Below are 19,639 nucleotides of genomic sequence, written 5' to 3'. Positions count from 1 at the left end.
GGCTCCTGGGCAGTTCAGAGAACACTGCCTTGGATATTCTGAGGCTTGGGCCAGAGGCAGACGGTCCTTGGTCAGCACCCTGACTAATCTGGGCCAAGGCTGCTTGGAATGAGATGTCAGTGACCCACGTCCAAGGTCCAGTCCTGTTTCTAAGGATGTGGCCAGAAACTGAGCTGTATTTTTTGGCTATTTTAGGAATAATGCTGGCCTCTGCTGAATGTGGGTTGGGGACCTACTGTGTGCCAGGCACAAGGCTCTAATGGAGACATAACCCTGCTCTGGAAGTCAGGGCAGGAAATGGGAAATAAACCAGAAAAGCAGTGTCGGGCTTCCCTGGTGGCGCAGTCGTTAAGAATCTGCCTGCCAATGCAGGGGACGTGGGTTCGAGCCCTGGTCTGGGAAGAACCCACATGCCGGGGAGCAACTAAGCCCGCGAGCCACAACTACTGAGCCCGCGTGCCGCGACTACTGAAGCCCACGTGCCTAGAGCCCGTGCTCCGCAACAAGAGAAGCCACCGCAATGAGAAGCCCGCACACCACAATGACGAGTAGCCCCCACTCACCGCAACTAGAGAAAAGCCCACACGCAGCCAAAAATAAATAAATAAATAAAATTTAAAAAAAAAAAGCAGTGCCTATAAAGGAACGATTTCTGAATGTGATTGCTGCTCTGAAGAGGATGAAACAAGGAAATGAGATGGACCTACTGGGGTGGTGGTGAGTTGGGGTGGGGAATTTCAGCCAGGGTGAGGAGGACCCCTAGGAGGAGGTGATGTTCCAGCTGAGCCCTGAAGAAGCAACTAGTTTTGCAGGAACCTGTAGGGCATGTTCCAGGCAGAAGAAACAGCAAGTGCAAAGGCCCTAAGGTGGGACTGTGTTGGGTGGGCCCTTGGAGGACTGCTGGGTCTAGAGCAGCTGGGAGAAGGAGGGAGGGAAGGTCCAGGTCTCTGGGGCCACATCAGCCTCCTTAGCAACACAGGAGCCTGCTTTGGGCACCACCCAGCTGTGGGTGCTCGGTTTTCACTTTATTTCATCCCCGCCTCAAACTCCTGGCTTGAATGCTGCATCTGTAACCCCAGGAGGCTTTAGGTGAATGGCCTTCCGAACTATGCCTCAGTTTCCTCATCTGTAAAAGGGGCCGACTAATGGAGCCTTGCTCACAGGGAGGTGGGAGGCACCGATATAACTCACAGCAAGCGATCGGTGAACATTGTGGAATGAATAACTGTCTCCGTCCCCAGCGCGTGACTCGCGTTCAAGCGGCCACAGCCTGTAGGACGAACTGTCCCCATCCTACGAGTGGGGAAACTAAGGCTGGGGAGTGGGGGCAACCACGCACTACTGGGGGGGGAGTTCGGGATGAGGCGTGCACTCTGCGTCTTGGTCGCGGGGACGCGCACGCCCAGCGGCCCGGCCGGGGGCGGGGCCGGGGCGGGGCGGGGCCGGGCTTTGGGGCGGGGCGGCGCGGTGGCCGAGCGGCGGCAGCGGCGGCAGAGGTCTCGCCAGTCCGGACAGGAGTGGGTCAAAGGCGCAGCCTGAGCCCGCCATGGAGCAGCCCAGGAAGGCGGTGGTGGTGACGGGTACGCGGGTAGTGCGCTGATGGCGGCCGCGGCAGCGGCGGCCCGTGGCTGGGGCGGGTCGGGCGGCTCCGGAGGCAGCGGGGCCGGAAGAAGCGCGGTGGCCCGGGTGGGGCAGGTGCTAGAAGTCGTCCCAGGTTTGGAAGATGTCATCGCCCACGGGAGCCCAGCTCAGTCCGCGCGACAGAGAAAGTGGAGAAGGGGGCGCCCCTGTGGTCCCACTGTCAGGAGTCGGGGCAGGCAAGGACGTGGGGGTCCTGCCAAGTGCCCCACACGGAGCAAGCCCCTCTGGCCTCCTTCCTTCCCCAGTCGGGGACAGGGACCCTCCGGGCACCTGTTTGTTGTGTCTACCCGGCCGGCAGGCTGGACTGGACTCCTCCCTGCCCCTCCCGAGGTCGGGGTTGTCACCACCCTCGGTCCCAGGGGACAAAGGCCGATTTGCGGGCAGGAAGTGCCCCGTGACAAGTTAATCTCTTGCCAGCCACTGCTCCCCGAGTCTTGCGCTAATGGGGGGCTGCTCCCCCGAGGCAGGGGCAGGTGAAGTTCGGGGAACCTCGGGTGCCCGGCCGTTCTTCCGCTTGTCCCAAGGACTGTCTTGGTCAAAATCTTTCCTGCCCGGGCTGTTTCTGGGTGATCCCGGACCCCCGCCCCACTGTCACCGACTCCCCAAAACTAACTGCTTCTCCTCTAGGAGACTCCACCTCGGAGCCTCGTGTGCGGTCAATTTCTGCCAGGCCTCTGGTCGGGGTGGGGGGTGGGGGGGTGCGGTATTTTGACCCTGTCAGGAGGGGTCAGAGTGAGAAATCCAGCTAAGGTTCGAGCAGGTATATTGTGGTCCAGGGAGGTTTGGGCTGGTCCTCGAATTTCCAGGAATATGGAAGAAGCCACTTATCTGACAAACAGGTGTGTCAAGTTGCCAGAGGGTCACTTTCCCCTGCAGCCCTCCTATAGCTGCTTATTTATTACTTTAGTCCTGACTCAGCAGGCAGCCACGGGACTGGGCATTTTTCTTGCATGAGCTCATTAAATCTTTACTGTCTCCATTTTGCAGAGGGGGAAACTGAGGCTCACAGAGGTCACCTTGTTTGTAAATGGCTGAGCTGGGACTCATACTTGGTCCATGCAGGAGGAGGAAAGGGGTGGAGAGGTTCTGACCCTACTTGGGGCCCCCCTGCTGTTCCAGGGAACAGTATCCCTCCCAGGGCCGTGATACCACTTGGGACACTTGGCCCAGCTGGAGTGACCCATGGTTCAATGACAGGCTTTCTTAGAGAGGTTTATTTTTTAGGTGGTGTGTTGGGGCGATTAGAAGAGGGAGACCACAGACTCTCCTGGGTCTGTGTTTGAATCCGTGCTCTTCCATCTTCTTGCTGTGAGACCTTGGGCAGCTGGCTTCACCTCTCTGTACCTCAGTCCTGGCTCCTCTAAAATGGACCCAGGAAACACCCTTGCCTGAAAGGGAGGCACAGGGAGGCTGAATGCCACAGGGCATGCAGAGCACTTAGCACATCCTCAGGTGAGAATCTGGTTTGTAAATGGGGCCTGGAGTTTGAGTGAGTAGGGAGGAGGGTGGTGGGATGATGTCTGGACAGCCTGACCTGGGAGATACCCACTTGCATCCCTTAAGGGCCGTTCCTTATCAGGCGACGATTCACAGACCACCTGTGGCCCTGAAGTTCCAGAGTCCAGGGAAGAGGCACAAAGACAATGATAAAATTATATTTGGGGGTCAAGGATAGGGGAAGAAATTGGGAAGGGAACAAGGCCAGCCTTTTCTGGGGCAAAAGGAGGGCACTGGCTTGTTGCTGGGCATGAAGGTCAGGTGAAAGTGAGGACGACAAAGGACTCACAGCTTCTGTTAAGAGCAGACAAGTTTGTGTGGTGGAGGGCTCTGAAGGGACACTGGGTGCACCCCAGAACTTCGGACCAGGCCCCCGACATTGTCCCAGGTGGCAGCTGCTCCCGAAGCTCCCTGCTCCATTCTCCTGGATGAAAGCAGCAGCCTGGCCCTGGGCAGGCCAGGAGGGGCTGCTGGGTGGTGACATGCTGCTTTTCTTATTTTTTTCAGGGTTCGGCCCTTTTGGGGAACACACTGTGAATGCCAGCTGGATTGCAGTCCAGGTAACTGGATCCAGAGGGGAGGAATCAGGCTTGGGGCTGGGCTTACCCTGGAAATACTTGACACCAAAGAAAGGAAGGAACCTATGAAGAGACCGTCTCCCGTGAAGCTTCCTGAGAGATATTTAAGTTTGATATACACTTCCTCTAAGATAGTTACCACTGTAGCTTGCGTTTGTTGAGTGCTTGCTGTGCGCCAAGCGTTTTTTGTTGCCCAGCTTGCTGAATTCTCCCAACAGCCTTTAGGTGCAGTTATTCTTGTGCCCACTTTATGGATGAGGAAACTGAGACACAGAGAGAGTTATCTGAGGTCATCCAGCTCAGAAACCAGAGCGGCATTTCTTCGGAAGTATCCCATGCCACAGCCAGGTTTTGGGGGACCAGGCAGGGATATTGGGGGATGTATTAACCTTGTAGAGGGGGTGCAGTGACCCTCAGTGTTGCTTCCTGGCAGCTGGAGGAAGCAAAGGCTGCATATTGGGGGGGAGGAGGTCTTTCCCGCTGTCCTGAGCCTTCCAGTTTCTTTGTCAGCTGGGACATTTGGAGGGACAGACTGGGGAACAATGGGCAGAGAGAAAGAGAGAAAAGTTTTCTCCTTATATAAATCAGATCTGCACGGACCAGAGCCAAACTGGTGTTAATCCTAGCCCATTAGCTGCTTGATTTAAAGCATCCCCTGCTTTCCACTCCAGAGCCCTGAAGTCGGAGAAAAATCCAAGCTGAAACCTCAGTGTGTCTATTCCCAGTTGAGGTGCCCCACCTTTTTTGTTACCCTTCTTCCAGACCTCAAAATCTTGGCCACATTCCTCTCCCTTTTTAAAAAATTTTCACCCCACTTTGCTAGCAGAACAGAGGGACAGGGTCCCCGGGACTCCGCAGATGGGAGCATGTCTGAGGCCCTGCTCGTCGCACCCGCTCCCTGGAGCCCCAGACAAAAAGGAAACAGCGTGTTTCTGAAGACTTGTGTGTCTGGCTTTGTGCGAGTTTCAGACAGGAGTCTTCACGGGGCTGAGTGGACACAAAGCCGTGTGTCTGAATTCCTGGGCCCCAGACACTATGATCTGCATCTAAATAGGAGAAAAATCAATTAAACAATCTTTGGAAATCCCTCCTAGCTTTGGGACTCGGATGGTGGAAGATGGCAGCTTTTCATCCTGCTGCCGGTGGGGAAATACCCCCTATATTTCAGTCACCCATCTCTCCAGACCTCACCTCTAGAAGACTTTCAGTTTTCTTCCCAACTTTATGAGACAAGAAGAGAGAATTCTCCACCATTCCCCAGCTAAAAAAATGCCAACCTTCCCAGATCCAATTGTTTCCCTTAAAAAAACAACAACAACAAAAAAACTGGAGTTGCGTGTACGTACCCTGAGTGTGCACAGCGGTGTTCGTCCATGAAATTTTACATGTCTGTACCTCCGCAGCACCTGAGTCCAGATCAAGACCTAGAACATTCTCAGCCCCTTCTCTGTTTGTCCCCATTGCAGAAGCCCCTTGTGTCCTTTCCCAGCTACTCCCCCTGCACCCGCCAACCCCACTCCCAGGTGTAAACCTCTCTGCGGACTTTATGGCCTCCGTAGGTGCGTTTTACCTGTTCTAGAGCTTGGTGTCAATGGAATTGCACTTGGGTCCCATGCCTTCTGCACCGCAGAGCATCTGCCGGATCCACGCATGGGGTGGCTAGGAGCCTCTGGTGGTGCTTTTCAGTTTCTCTGGATAAAACAGATTTGCCCGTGGAAAGGGTGTAGTCATTGGATGGGTCAAATCCATCCCTCAAGAAAATATGCCTTAGAGTGTTCTTGGTGTGATCCAGACATGAGTTGCGGGCAACCATTGATGTCTGTCACCTCAAGCTGAAGATGGGTGTTTGGTGAGGCGGGGTGAGCAGCTGTTACTTACTGTCCCGACTGATTTTTCTGAAGCTCAAGTTGCCACCTGTGGAAGGAACTCCTCCTCCTCTGCCAGGGACCAACTAACTCACTTCTCTCTGTCTGTCTCTCCCCTTCTCTCTGTCTCTCTCTGTTTCTCTGTCACTCTCAGTCTGTCTCTGGGTGTCTCTCTCTGTCTCTCTCTCTGGGTCTCTGCCTCTCCCCTTCTCTCTTCATGTCTCTTTCCATATATCTTTCTCCCCCTCTCTCTCTCTCTCTTTGAGTTTCTCTTGGCCTCTCTGGGTCTCTGTCTCTTCCTGTCTCTTGTCTCTCACTCTCCCAGTCTGTGTCTCTCTCCATGTCTGTCTTTTGCTCCCTCCTCTCTCTCTCCCTCCCCCCACCTCCTTCTCTCTCTCTCTCTCTCTTTTTCTGTTTCTCTCCTCTCTCTCTTATCTGACCTTCCTTCTTCATGCCCTGGGTGAACTGGCGCCCCAGCAGAGAGTGAACTGTTTCCCACCAGCCACATTCGGGAGGTGGCAGTTCTGGGGACAGAGGGGCACCCCTCCTTTCCTCTTTCCCAGGAAAAAATGCCGCTGCCCCTAGCACCCCACACAGGAGGGACTGCATTTTTCGAGTGTCCTGTCTCCCCGCGGTTCTTGGGTGGTGGGAGTGGGATGCTGGCTGCGGGTCTTTCTCGCCCTAGGAGGCTCAGGTGGGTGTTGAGGGCTTGGACCCCCTTGGCTTGGGGCCATCTGTAGCCTTCTCTGCTCAAGTGGGGCAAGGAGGAGTCGGGTCACAGGTCCTGGTGACTTCACAGGACAATTACTGCCACAGTGAGTCTAGACAGACCTGCTAAGGATATTAACCAGGGAACAAAGGGGGTCTTTGTTATGGGGTCAAGGGAATCGGTCAGACGCAGCCGCGCGGCGGGGTCTTGTCAGGTAGATGGGGTGTAGACAATATGTTGTCTGGGGCGCACAAGCCCCGTTACTTTCACAGTCTGTGCTTGGCGGATGTGCTCCCTGCAGATTGTCGTGGGACTTGGGGTGCGCTGCTACCCTCCCCCCAGGAGAACTGTCCAGCCCTTTTGGAGCAGAAAGTGGTCAGAGGCCAAGAATTTAGCTTGATTACGGGCCACCCACTTCTCTTAACTTCAGATGAATGGGATAGCTGCTCCTCCCCCACCATGGCCCTTATTAAAATTGGGGAATCATTTGTATAAAAACATGTACAGATCTTCAGTGCCCCCATCACTTTCGTGAAAAGTATTTATGCCCATGTCACCAATACTTCGATCAAGGTGGTTGATTCCCATCAACCCAGAACATTCTTTCCTGCTCCCCACCCCACCCCCCGCTCCCCATCACTCCTCAGCTGCCTCCTGAGCTCCGTCACCACAGATGAGTTTTGCCTGGTCTCAGGCTGCAAACAAATGAATGGGATGGCACAGCCTCTGTGTCCCTCTGGCGCCGGCTGCTTTTGCTTAGCCTGTCTGTATTGGTGTGTGTGGGTGGCAGGGGGACAACTGTCTCCTTTCCCGACCCACCCCTCCTCCCATTGGCACTGACACTGGGGGCTTCAGGGTTTGCTCCCCAAGAATAAAGCAACAAGGATGCCCCTCTCAGGGTCTCTGGCGAGCGTGTGGACGCCTCTCTGTGGGGATGCTGGCCATGGGGTGTGTGTATTTCTTTGATGGTGGGTTTCTTAGTTTATTTTTCCCCCAGATGGGGAGGGGGTAGGTGGAGACCCAGAGGACATGAGGAGGAAAGGTTAGGACAAGAAGGTGACTCACTCCATGGCTCCCCGTGGCACCAGGTCATTTCCTACCATCAAAAGTCGATGTGGGCGATGCTTCCCACTGATGCTTGGTAAACATCACCCAGTGGGAGAGACCCTTGAGTTACTCTGGGCGGGCCGTGGTGCTCAGCATGTAGCGCCTGTTCTGCTGGGTGAAGGGAGAGGGGCAGAGACAAGATCCATGAGGCGGGGCTGCTGCCCTGAGCTGGGGGTCCGACCTTGGCGTATCACATGGCATGGTGGCCACCGGGAGGGTTACTGCGCCGTATAGAGGGTTCCTTGGCTTGGTCACTAACCGAGTTAGTAGCATCCTCAGTACCCCACCCCCCCGCCCATAGAGATTCTTCCACCAAATTGACTTGCCTGGGCATATGGGTGGCCTGTCCCGTGGACAGCTTTGGGGCCAACTCCCTGAGTGAAACTCTGAACAAATAAAGATGATCCTTTTAAGTCCTCACTTAACCCGGGAGATGGATTCTTTTCATTACTGGCCTTTCAACATGTTGCCAGAAAGCGCTGCCAGGGCCATGGGGAAAAGAAACGGGGGAGGGGGCAGGGAAATTTCAAGCTGTGGGGGACAGGAGGGTAAGAAAAAGTGGGGTCGTGGTTGACAGGATGTAAAGATAGATGAGATTATTTACCTTATGCTGAGAGGTCTTTGCTGGAGATTTCTCCTCCCAGCCATGGCAGGAGAGAATGACAAAGAAGTCCTTTCACACCCAGATTCCCCAAGTGTTAACATTGTATTACATTTGCTCTTTCTCTATAGATAAATAGGTAGGTAGATAAATATAGTTTAAAAAATTTTTTGACTTCCAAGTCATTTTTTAAACTGTGGTAAAATATATATAACATAAACTTTACCACCTTAACCATTATTAAATGTACAGTTGAGTGGCATTAAGTACATTCACATTGTTTTGCAGCCATCACCATCATTGGTTTCCAGAACTTTTTCATCTTCCTAAACTGAAACCCTGTCCCCATTAAACACTAACTGTTCTTTCCTCACTCTCCCGGCCCCTGGCAACTAACCACATTATCCTTTCTGTCTCTCTGGATCTGACTACGCTAGGGACCTCATATAAATGGAAGCATACGGTTTTGTGCTTTTGTGCCTGGCTTATTTCATTTAGCATAATGTTTTCAAGGTTCATTCGTGTTGTAGCACGTGTCAGAATTTCCTTCCTCTTGAAGGTTGATTTATATCCCATTGCCTGGTCTCAAGCTGTATATACCCCATTTTGCTTATCCATTAATTGGTCAGTAGACACCTGGGTTACTTCTACATTTTAGCTCTTATGAATAATGCAGCCATGAACATGGGCCTACAAGTATTTCTTCAAGATCCTGCTTTCAGGCCTTGGGGGTATACACCCTGAAGTGGAATGACTGCATCCTATGGTAATTCTGTATCTAATATTTTGAGGAACTGTCATGCTGTGTGTCATTTAGGGGTCAGTTGGCAGACATGATACTCCTCTATCCCTAAATAAGTCACCGTGTATTTCCTAAAACACAGCCTCAGCACAGTGATCAAAATCAAGCTTATTGGACATTGATACAATTCTATAATCTACAGCCCTTATTCAGATTTTGCCAACCACCCTGTTAATGTCCTTCACAGCAGAAGAAAGTTCCAGGTTATATGTAGGGTTCAGTTGTCCCATTTCTTTAATCCCCTGTGGTCTGGAAAGTTCCTCAGTCTTCCTTTGTGTCTCATGGCATGACATGTTTGCTAAGAACTGCTCAATCCTTTGGAGAGTGTCCGTCAGGGTGGCTCCTCCAGTGTTTTCCTCATGACTAGATGGAGGCTGTGTGTGTATTTGGGGCAGGAATCCCACAGAAGTAATGTTGTGTCCTTCTCCGTGCATCATATCAGGAGGCACTGGATATATTGATGTGTCTCATTCTTGGTATCATTGACCTTGATCACTTGCTAAAGGTGAGGTCTGATGGATTTCTTCTTGGCAGTTACTATCTTGCCCTTTGTGATGAAAAAGTATCCCATAGAGAGATACTTTGAGACCATATTAGCATCCCCTGGTGAGTCGCACCTGAATCAGTTATTATTTTAGTATGATGCTTGCCAAATGATGGTTTTCTAATTCCATCTTTCCTTCGACACTTTTTATGACCTTCTGTGAGTTTATTTGTATCTGCGTGGACTCATGGGTACTGACTGTCTTCAACAGATGATAATCTCTTACTCTTATTTTTTTTTTAATTTTTATTTTATATTGGAGTATAGTTGGTTTACAGTGTTGAGTTAGTTTCAGGTGTACAGCAAAGTGATTCAGTTATACATATACATATATCTCTTCTTTTTCAGATTCTTTTCCTGTATAGGTTATTACGTCTTACTCTCTTAATTTTGATGTTCAAATTGTCCCAGATTTGGCCCATGGCAGCCCCTTCAGGCTGGCTCCTGTATCATTCTTGAGCACTTCCTTCCTTTTTGGTTTCAGGCTCACTTTTTGGAAATGCTTTTTTTTTTTTTTACTTTTTTTTTTTAATTCAAACAGAAAGTCACAAAAATTATAATCATCCTCATCAGTTCACTCAGTCCCATGTAATTAATTTTTTTTCATCTTGATCTTTTGTTAGCACTTTTATGAATTCGTCAGTTTTCCATTAGAGTTCTGAAAATGCTTATTCATTCAGTTCAGCAGTATAGTCAGTTACCAGAAACCTGTACTTGTCAGAGTCTTTTCCATGAATTCCTTGAAGATGAAACCCTTTTATAGGAACATTTTTGCAAAAGCATCAGAGTACACCCAGAACTGTCTGTAAATGATAAAAGACTTAAAACTGACCACGGTTAAAGATTTGATGAAAGTTCATAATAATGCAATTGACAAGGAAATTTAGTTATTTCTGAGATATACATTTTAAAGTAATAACTAGAATTATGACTTATAACATACCAGAACATATAAGATTTTTAGGAATTTCATGTAATGTCTGAAACATTTATATTAACATATGTCCATACAAATAACCCAAAGAAAGTTTAGTATTACTTTTTTTTTAATTTTTGAATTTTATTTTATGTTTTTTTATACAGCAGGTTCTTACTAGTCATCAATTTTATACACATCAGTGTATACATGTTAATTTCACATGTATTTTCACAATAATTTTAGATTTACAGAGAAATTACAAAGATAATACAAAGAGTTCCCACATACCCCTTACTCGAGTTCCCCTAGTGTTAACATACATAATGACTACATATCTCAAAATGAAGGAATCAACATTGGTCCATTACTGTTAACTAAACTCCAGTCTTTATTCGAGTTTCACGAGTTTTCCCACTAATGTCCTTTTTCTGCTCCAGGATCCCATCCAGGACACTACACTGCATTTAGTAGGGCATCCTTCCCCCCGCATTTTTCTGATTTCTACCTGAGTATTGGATGTCAGATGCTTTGTATGCTTTTTAAAAAAACTGAGATACAATTTTATGGGATATAATCATGTACCATAAAATTCACCCTTTTTTTTTTTAAATTTTTGATTTCACTTATGAAGTTTACTCTTTTTTTTTTTAATTTATTTATTTTTATTTTTGGCTGTGTTGGGTCTTCGTTTCTGTGTGAGGGCTTTCTCTAGTTGCGGCAAGCGGGGGCCACTCTTCATCACGGTGTGCGGGCCTCTCACTGTCGCGGCCTCTCTTGTTGTGGAGCACAGGCTCCAGACGCACAGGCTCAGTTGTTGTGGCTCACGGGCCCAGTTGCTCTGCGGCATGTGGGATCTTCCCAGATCAGGGCTCGAACCCGTGTCCCCCGAATTGGCAGGCAGATTCTCAAGCACTGCACCACCAGGGAAGCCCAAAATTCACCCTTTTAAAGTGTATAATTTAGCATTTTATAGTATAGTCACAGAGTTGTACAACCATCACTTCCGTCTAATTCCAGAACATTTTCATCACCCCCAAAGAAGCCCATACCCATTAACTATCACTCCCATTCCTCCTTTTCCTCAGGTAACCACTAATTTACCTTCTGTCTCTATGAATTTGCCTTTTCTTAACATTTCATATAAATGGAATCACAAGACGTGGCCTTTTATGTCTCCTTTAACTCAGCATAACATTTTCGAGGTCCGTCCCTGTTGTAGCATGAATCAATGCTTCACTCCTTTTCATGGCTGAGTAATATTTCATTGTATGGATGGACCATGTTTTGTTTATTTGTTCACCTGTTGATGGGCATTGGGTTATTTCCACATTTTGGTTATATGAGTAATGCTACATGGACATTCACATACAACTTTTTGTGTGCATGTAGGTCTTCATTTCTCTTAGGGGTATGTGTGTGTATCAAGAGGGGAATTGCTGGGTCATATAGGAATTCTGGGTCCACCTTTGTACTTTCCCTGTCCCATCCCTGAAATGAGCAACTTCTCCAAGAAGACCTTCATTCTTTTAGCAGAGAATAATGTTTAAAGCTAGAAGCTGGGAGCTGGGTGTGCTCATTGCTACTAGGATATCATCGCTTCTGAGCTCTGTCAGTTGACAGAACTGGAAAGTAGAGGTGTGTACATTCACACACACACTGACACCCATTTCTGTATCAAAACCCTGGAATTTGCACAGTTGCCTTCAATTCTGATCCAACACCACAGACTTGTGACTCCTTCCTCCAACATTGTGAATCCCCTCCCCTCATGATCCCCAGTGTGTTCACTTCTTTGATCAATCCTAGAATAAACAGAAAGGAATTTCAGAATTACCTACTCATGCTTCCCCCAAAGAAAGCCTACTTATTAGAATTTAGTATTTGCTTATGGTTCTTTTTGTCTTTAGCCTGAGGGCAGAGTCCAAACAATGTATTCAAAAAAATTACTTGAGTTACTTTTTATTTATTCAATATTTATTTATTTATTTATTTATTTTAAATTGAAGTGTAGTTGATTTACAATGTTGTGTTTGTTTCTGGCGTACAGCAAAGTGATTCATATGTGTGTGCGCGTGTATATATGTATATGTATATATTCTTTTTCAGAGTCTTTTCCATCATATTTTATTACAAGATATTAAATATAGTTCCCTGTGCTATACAGTGGGACCTTGTTGTTTATCTACTTGGGTTAGTTTTTGTTTTTTTTTTTAACTTGAGTTAATTTTAAAAGGAATAACTTAAAAATATTTTTGGAGGAAGAGAGAAGTGCTTTAAATTATTTTTGAAATATTTCATACATGAAAAGTATACACACACTCTATATAGGGCAAACGTGAAATTATGGTGGCTCTGTATTTAATATAATGTGTTTTAGAAAAAGCATATATAACTAGCACATCACGTCCTGTAACTTCATGGATATTGTCACCTAGGGATGAGGCTACATTTATTTAAGGGAAAAAATGAAATGATTGAGTTTGAGAAAAATATTAAGTAATATTAGCTCCACTGGGGAAACGGAGCTGAGCATGATGGGCCTATAGTCTGGGGCTTGGGGAAAGGTGTTCTGTGCCTCTAAGCTCATGACTTTCTGGAAAACTCACTTTTCTTTTTTTTTTTAATTAATTAATTTATTATTTTATTTTTGGCTGTGTTGGGTGTTCGTTGCTGCGCGCGGGCTTTCTCTAGTTGCAGCGAGCGGGCTTTCTCTAGTTGCAGCGAGCGGGCGCTACTCTTTGTTGCAGTGCGCGGGCTTCTCATTGCTGTGGCTTCTCTTGTTGCGGAGCACAGGCTCTAGGTGCGTGGGCTTCAGTAGTTGTGGTGCGTGGGCTCAGTAGTTGTGGTGCGCAGGCTTAGCTGCTCCGCGGCATGTGGGATCTTCCCGGGCCAGGGCTCGAACCCATGTTCCCTGCATTGGCAGGCAGATTTTTAACCACTACGCCACCAGGGAAGTCCCCACTTTTCTTAAAAATGAAAAGTTTGTTATCCCCATTTCCCCTACATGTTCAAGATCCTGATAAAGGGACACAATTCATCATTTAAGGGAAACGAGGAAGACCCCAGATTGGGTGCCCTCACATATCTGGGTCCTTCCTCCTGGCCAGGCCGTTGGGAATTTGAAATTCCTGCAAATTATGTGTGTGTGGAGGGCTTGGAAGTGGATATTTACTCTGTAGATTTTATTTTATTTCACTTAATTTCATTTCATTTTATTATTTTTTTGGCCATGCTGCACGGCATGTGGGATCTTGGTTCCCCAACCAGGGATTGAACCTGAGCCCCCTGCAGTGGAAGCTCAGAGTCTTAACCACTGGACCTCCAGGGAAGTCCCATACTCTGTAGATTTTAGGTTTTCCATTGAGATTGAGAGAAAAGGCAGAAAGGAATTCCAGAAAGTTGTGGAGGATTTAAAATTGGAATCTGACAGTTCCCAGCTTTCAACAAATGAAGTACAGTTGGTAAAGAGCCAAATTCAAAATCTCCAATGGAGAGAGTCTGGTGCACAGGGAACGGCTTGGGCTGCAGGGAATAATGTGCTCAGATCCTGGACTCAGGGGCAGAGGCCTGAGGGAGGCTGTTTGTCTTCCTGTTAACAGGCTCCTGACGGACTTCCCTGGCAGTCCAGTGGTTGAGACTTTGCCTTCCAATGCAGGGGGTGCAGGTTCAATCCCTGGTTGGGGAGCTAAGATCCCACATGCCTCATGGCCCAAAACACAAAAACATAAAACAGAAGCAATATTGTAACAAATTCAATAAAGACTTTTAAAAAAATGGTTCACCGTTAAAAAAAAAAATCTTAACAGGCTCCTGAGAGCCCCTGGTGTCAGCACACAGCAGATGCCTTTAGGGTCTGTGTTCAGGGAGCAATTCAAGGGTAAGGAGATGGATATAGACTGTAGCTTCCTGCTTTTTCTTTTTCAAATTGTGATAAAATATACATAACATAAAATTTACTATTTGAACAATTTGTAAGTGTACAGCTGAGTGGCATCAAGTACATTGACACTGTTGTGCAACCATAACCATCATCCGTCTCCAGAACTTGTTCATCTTCCCAAAATGAAATCCTGTCCCCATTAAACACTAACTGCCCATTCTCCCCTCTCCCCAGTCCCTGGCGCCCATCATTCTACTTTCTGTCTTTATGAATCTGACTGCTCTAGCGACCTCATATAAGTGAAATCATGCAGCTTTTGTTCTTTCGTGTCTGGCTTCTTTCATTCAGCATAATGTTTTCAAGGTTCATCCATGTTGTAGCATCTGTCAGAATTTCCTTCTTCTTTAAGGCTGAAGAGTATTCTATTGTATGGATATACCAAATTTTATTTATCAATTCATTAGCTGATGGACATATGGGTTGTTTCTATCTTTTGGCTATTGTAAATAATGCTGCTATGAACAAGGATATACAAATATCTGTTCAAGATCCTGCTTTCAGTTCTTTTGGATACATACCTGGATGTGGAGTTGCTGGATCATATGGTAATTCTTTGTTTAATTTTTTGTGAAACCACCAAGCTGTTTTCCACAGGGGCTGCACCATTTTACATTCCCACCAGCAGTGAACAAGTGTTCCAATTTCTCCGCATCTTTGCCAACACTTGTTACTTGCCATTTTTTTTAAGATATCCTGGTGGGTGTGAAATAATATCTCACTGTGGTTTTGATGTGCATTTCCCTAATGACTAATAATGTTGAGCATCTTTTCTTGTGCTTATTGGCCACTTGTATAGCTTCTTTGAAGAAATGTCTATTCGTGTCCTTTGCCCATTTTAAAATTAAGTTGTTAGGTTTTTATTATTATTATTATCGAGTTGTAAGCATTCTTTATATACAGTTGACCCTTGAACAACTTGGGCGTTAGGGGCACCAACCTTCTGCACAGTGGAAAACCCATCTGTAACTTACAGTCAGTCTTCCATATGCTTTGTTCCTCCATATCCACAGTTCTGCATCTGCAGATTCACCCAAGCTTGAATTGTGTGGTGCTGAGGTATTTACTGTTGAAAATAAATCTGCATATAAGTGGACCCATGCCGTTCAAATCCGTGTTGTTCAAGAGTCAACTGTATTCTAGATATAGATCCCTTGTCAGATATACGGTTTGCAAATATTTTCTTTCACCCCAGGTGCTTTTTCATTCAATTTATTGCATCCTTTGATTCACAATTTTTTTTTCATTTTTATGAAATCTTAATTTCTCTATTTTTTTCTTTTATTGTCTGTACTTTTGGTGCCATTGAATTTGTTTTTAAGGTGGAAAAGAGCTCACTGGGTCTCCTTTTGGGGATTAAGGGAAGTTTCATTTATAAACCCTTAAGTTTTTCCCCTGCCTCTAGTATATACTGAGTCTGAGGTCAGAAGGGCAGGCTTCGGGAGTTCCCTGGTGGCCTGGTAGTTAGGATTCTGGGCTTTCACTGCTGTGGCCCGGATTCAATCCCTGGTCGGGGAACTAAGATCCTGCAAGCCTTGTGGTGTGGCCAAAAGAAAAAAAAAAAGAAAGAAAGAAAAGAAAAGCAGGCTTCAATTTGATAGTATCACTCACTAGTATACATGTTCTGATCTTGCAGTGCAACTAGGTCACTTTTTAGCATTTATGCTTCACACATGGGTGCGAGAAATGTGCACAAGGATGCTTGCTGCAGTATGGCTTAAAACTGAGGAAAATTGGAAGCCACTTAAATATTCCAGTGTAGGGGAATGTTTAAATCCAGCTAATTTCTGAGATGGAATATTATGCAGCAGGGAAAAGGGAAGGACCAAGATTTACATGTAATAATGTAGCTAGATCTCCAAAACCAACTGCTGAGTGGAGAAAGCATAGTTGCTGAAGGATGCAATAGATGTAAAAATAAATACTATGTGTTTTCTCAGATAGGTGTGTAGAAGGGATAGAAATAGGTCTGCATGGATGTGTGTGCTGTTAACAGTACTTTCTTCTGAAGTATGGGAATGGGACCCAGACTCGGGGTGAGGGGGCTTCAAACTTGATCTGTCTGGCTTTTTAAAAATATACCAACTGTTTTCATGTCCTTATCTACTAATTCTACCATCTGTGTTGTTTCTGGTCCTGTTTCTTTTCTTCTTCTTTCTTTTTTTTTTTTTTTTTGGCCGTGCCACGTGGCTTGAGGGATCTTAGTTTCCTGACCAGGGATTGAACCTGGGCCATCGGCAGTGAAAGCGTGAAATCCTAATCACTGGGCCACCAGGGAATTCCCTGGTCCTGTTTCTTTTCTTTTCTTTTTTAAATTTATATTTACAATAGTTACATAGCAGGGTTTTTTCTTTCTTTTTAAAAAATATTTATTTATTTTATTTTTGGCTGCGTTGGGTCTTCGTTGCTGCGTGCAGTCTTTCGTTAGTTGTGGCGAGCAGGGACTACTCTTTGATGCGGTGCGCGGGCTTCTCATTGCAGTGGCTTCTCTTGCTGCGGAGCTTGGGCTCTAGGCGCTCGGGCTTCAGTCGTTGTGGCTCACGGGCCTAGTTGCTCCGCTGCATGTGGGATCTTCCTGGTAAAATCACGGGAATGGAAACAGGGAGCACAGATCTAAAACCTCCAGCGCTTCTCAGGGGTTCGATTGTGTAAAAAACAATACGGTCAGGTAGGAATCATGGCTGTGTGTCAGCGAGCACCAGGCCTGCCTCGTCTCTGAATCCACAAACCCTTTGAAGAAAGTCCCCTCTGATTCCCATCACCACAGTCCAGAGAGTTGAGAAGACAAAGGGGCATGAAGAATAAAAATATTAGTGACCAAGAAAAATGATTGTGGGAGAAGTTAAATATTTTACAAAGTTTTCTCTTTAGTGTCTTTTAAAATAGATTTCACACAAAATATAACCACCCTCCCCCCCAGCCCTCTACCCATCAGTGTCTGCAGCTCACCGTGCACCGTGCAGGTTTGCGCTCTGCCCTCTTCTGTCCGGTGGGGAGGGCTTCCTGATCTCACACGTAACTGGGCTTAGCAAGAGGACTGGGGTCCCAGATCCTGGTGTTGGCATTTGAGACTCCCCCAGCACACACACCTGCCTCACCCCACCTACCCTCCAGATGTCCTTGTCTCCAGGTGACCTCTTTGGGGAGCAATTTGGAATTATCTATCAGTGAGGAAGGACCTGCTGTTCCAGGCATCGGATACTCTCCAGAGCAACTGCAGTCAGTGGGGCGCAGAGTTGGGATAGCGTGGGTAGCAAGGTCAAGGCAACCAGAGAAAGAAATCCTGCAGACGCTGCAGGAGATGCAAGAACTCACCTCTAGGGACTCCCCTGGTGGTCCAGTGGTTAGGACTCCACACTTACACTGCCGTGGGCCTGGGTTCAGTTCCTGGTCGGGGAACTAAGATCCCACAAGCCGCGCAGTGTGGCAAAAAAAAAAAAAAGATAAGAGCTCACCTCTAGTGAATTCGGCAAGGCCAGATGCAAAAAATGCTTCGCCTGGGACCTGCCCATAGAACTCTGTAACATCCACCAGTGGTAGCATGTCCAAATTACTGCATGAGATCTGAGAATAATCTGAAACAGCCTGACCGATAATCATTATTTGGGGTATTAATTTTACCATGAACAATGCTCAGTTTTTGATACTGAGCTGAAACCTTCATCCCCGAACGTCTCTGCCCACCCCTGGACGCCAGAGCTGCCAGGATCATCATTCCTCCGGGAAAGTTGGTTCTGGGTCTGCTGTGCTCTGGGCTGTGGGCCATCTGGGGGAAGGAGGGCCAGTCATGGGCTCTGCCACATTGAGAATCTGAGGAAAGCGTCCGTGTTTCCCCAGAAAAGTGCACATGTGGTGCTCCATCATAGCCCTTTTTTCCCAGATATATATTTATATATACATATATGTGTATATACCTATGTATACATATTCTTTTTCAGATTTTTTCCATTATACGTTATTACAAGATAGTGATATAGTTCCCTGTGCTGTACAGTAGGTCCTTGTTGGTTATCTATTTTATATATAGTAGTGTGTATCTGTTAATCCCAAACTTCTAATTTATCCCTCCCCGCCCTTTCCCCTTTGTTAACCGTCAGTTTGTTTTCTATGTCTGTGAGTCTGTCTCTGTTTTGTAAATAAGTTCATTTGTATCATTTTTTTTTTAGAGTCCACATATAAGTGATATCATATGGTATTTGTCTTTCTCTGCTTGACAGACTTCACTTAGTATGATAATCTCTAAGTCTATCCGTGTTTCTGCAAATGGCATTATTTCACTCTTTTTTTAAAAAAATTAATTATTTATTTATTTTTGGCTGTGTTGGGTCTTTGTTGCTGCGTGCAGGCTTTCTCTAGTTGCAGCGAGCGGGGGCTACTCTTCGTTGCAGTGTGCGGGCTTCTCATTGCAGTGTCTTCTCTTGTTGCGGAGCACAGGCTATAGGCACACGGGCTTCAGTAGTTGTGGCATGTGGGCTCAGTAGTTGTGGCACGTGGGCTCAGTAGTTGTGGCTCGTGGGCTCAGTAGTTGTGGCTCGCAGGCTCTAGAGCGCAGGCTCAGTAGTTTTGGTGCACGGGCTTAGATGCTCCGCGGCATGTGGGATCTTCCTGGACCAGGGCTCGAACCCGTGTCCCCTCCATTGGCAGGCGGATTCTTAACCACTGTGCCACCAGGGAAGTCCCTATTTCACTCTCTTTTGGGGCTGAGTAATATTCCATTTATATATATACCACATCTTCTTTATCCATTCATCTGTTGATGGACATTTAGGTTGCTTCCACGTCTTGGCTATTGTAAATAGTGCTGCTGTGAACATTGGGGTCATCATAGCGCATTTTCGTTTATAATTCATGATATTCTTAAACCCCTTCATTCCTGAGGTGGTTAGAGGCTCCCTAAGGAGTTGGGTCCATCTGTAAATGTATGTTGAGACCCTGCTATCTACCATGCACCAAGTCTATAAACAATTCTTAACAGGTGTTAACAAAGGGAGAGCATAATAACAAACAACGAAAATAATAGTAGTAATGGTAGTCAACATTATTCGAGTCCCTACAGTATGCCAAACGTTGCTTGGAACTCTTTAGCGTGAATTAGTTCCTTCATTTGTTATAACTACCTTGTGAAGTAAGTACTTTATTATCCCCATTTTACAGATGAGGAAACTGAGGCACAGAGAGGTTAAGTGACTTGCCCAAGTCACTGCCCTGCCCCCCACAGGCAGGGTTCAAATCCAGGAGACTAGCCTCAGAGGCCATGGTATCATGCTGCTGCCCACGGAGATGCTGAGAGAGTGGGTGGGGAAGGGGCTGAGGGAGGAGCTTTGGGATCGACCAGCATATGTGCCTTCCTGCTCTGCACAGTGAGTCAGGAACCCTGCCTGTCTCCTGAAGACAGGTCACTCTGTCCCCAGGGATCTCTTTATCCCTGCAGCCCTGACC

The 19,639-nt window shown here is 46.8% G+C and overlaps 1 protein-coding gene across 3 annotated transcripts in view; it reads left to right on the top strand.

Annotated features, from left to right (window-relative positions):
- The first annotated feature begins 1,464 nt into the window (after positions 1 to 1,464).
- Positions 1,465 to 19,639, top strand: part of PGPEP1 (pyroglutamyl-peptidase I) — a 45,281-nt gene continuing 27,106 nt past the window's right edge. For all 3 annotated transcript variants that reach the window (XM_059918092.1, XM_059918094.1, XM_059918093.1), the window contains exons 1-2: positions 1,465 to 1,580; positions 3,646 to 3,698. In XM_059918092.1, coding sequence (XP_059774075.1) covers positions 1,547 to 1,580; positions 3,646 to 3,698 — 87 coding nt within the window. In that variant the 5' untranslated portion in view covers positions 1,465 to 1,546. The remainder of the gene's footprint in view (positions 1,581 to 3,645; positions 3,699 to 19,639) is intronic.

This window comes from Balaenoptera ricei, chromosome 3, assembly GCF_028023285.1.
Source record: "Balaenoptera ricei isolate mBalRic1 chromosome 3, mBalRic1.hap2, whole genome shotgun sequence".
Taxonomy (NCBI): domain Eukaryota; kingdom Metazoa; phylum Chordata; class Mammalia; order Artiodactyla; family Balaenopteridae; genus Balaenoptera; species Balaenoptera ricei.
This window is presented reverse-complemented; position numbering and strand designations above follow the sequence as displayed.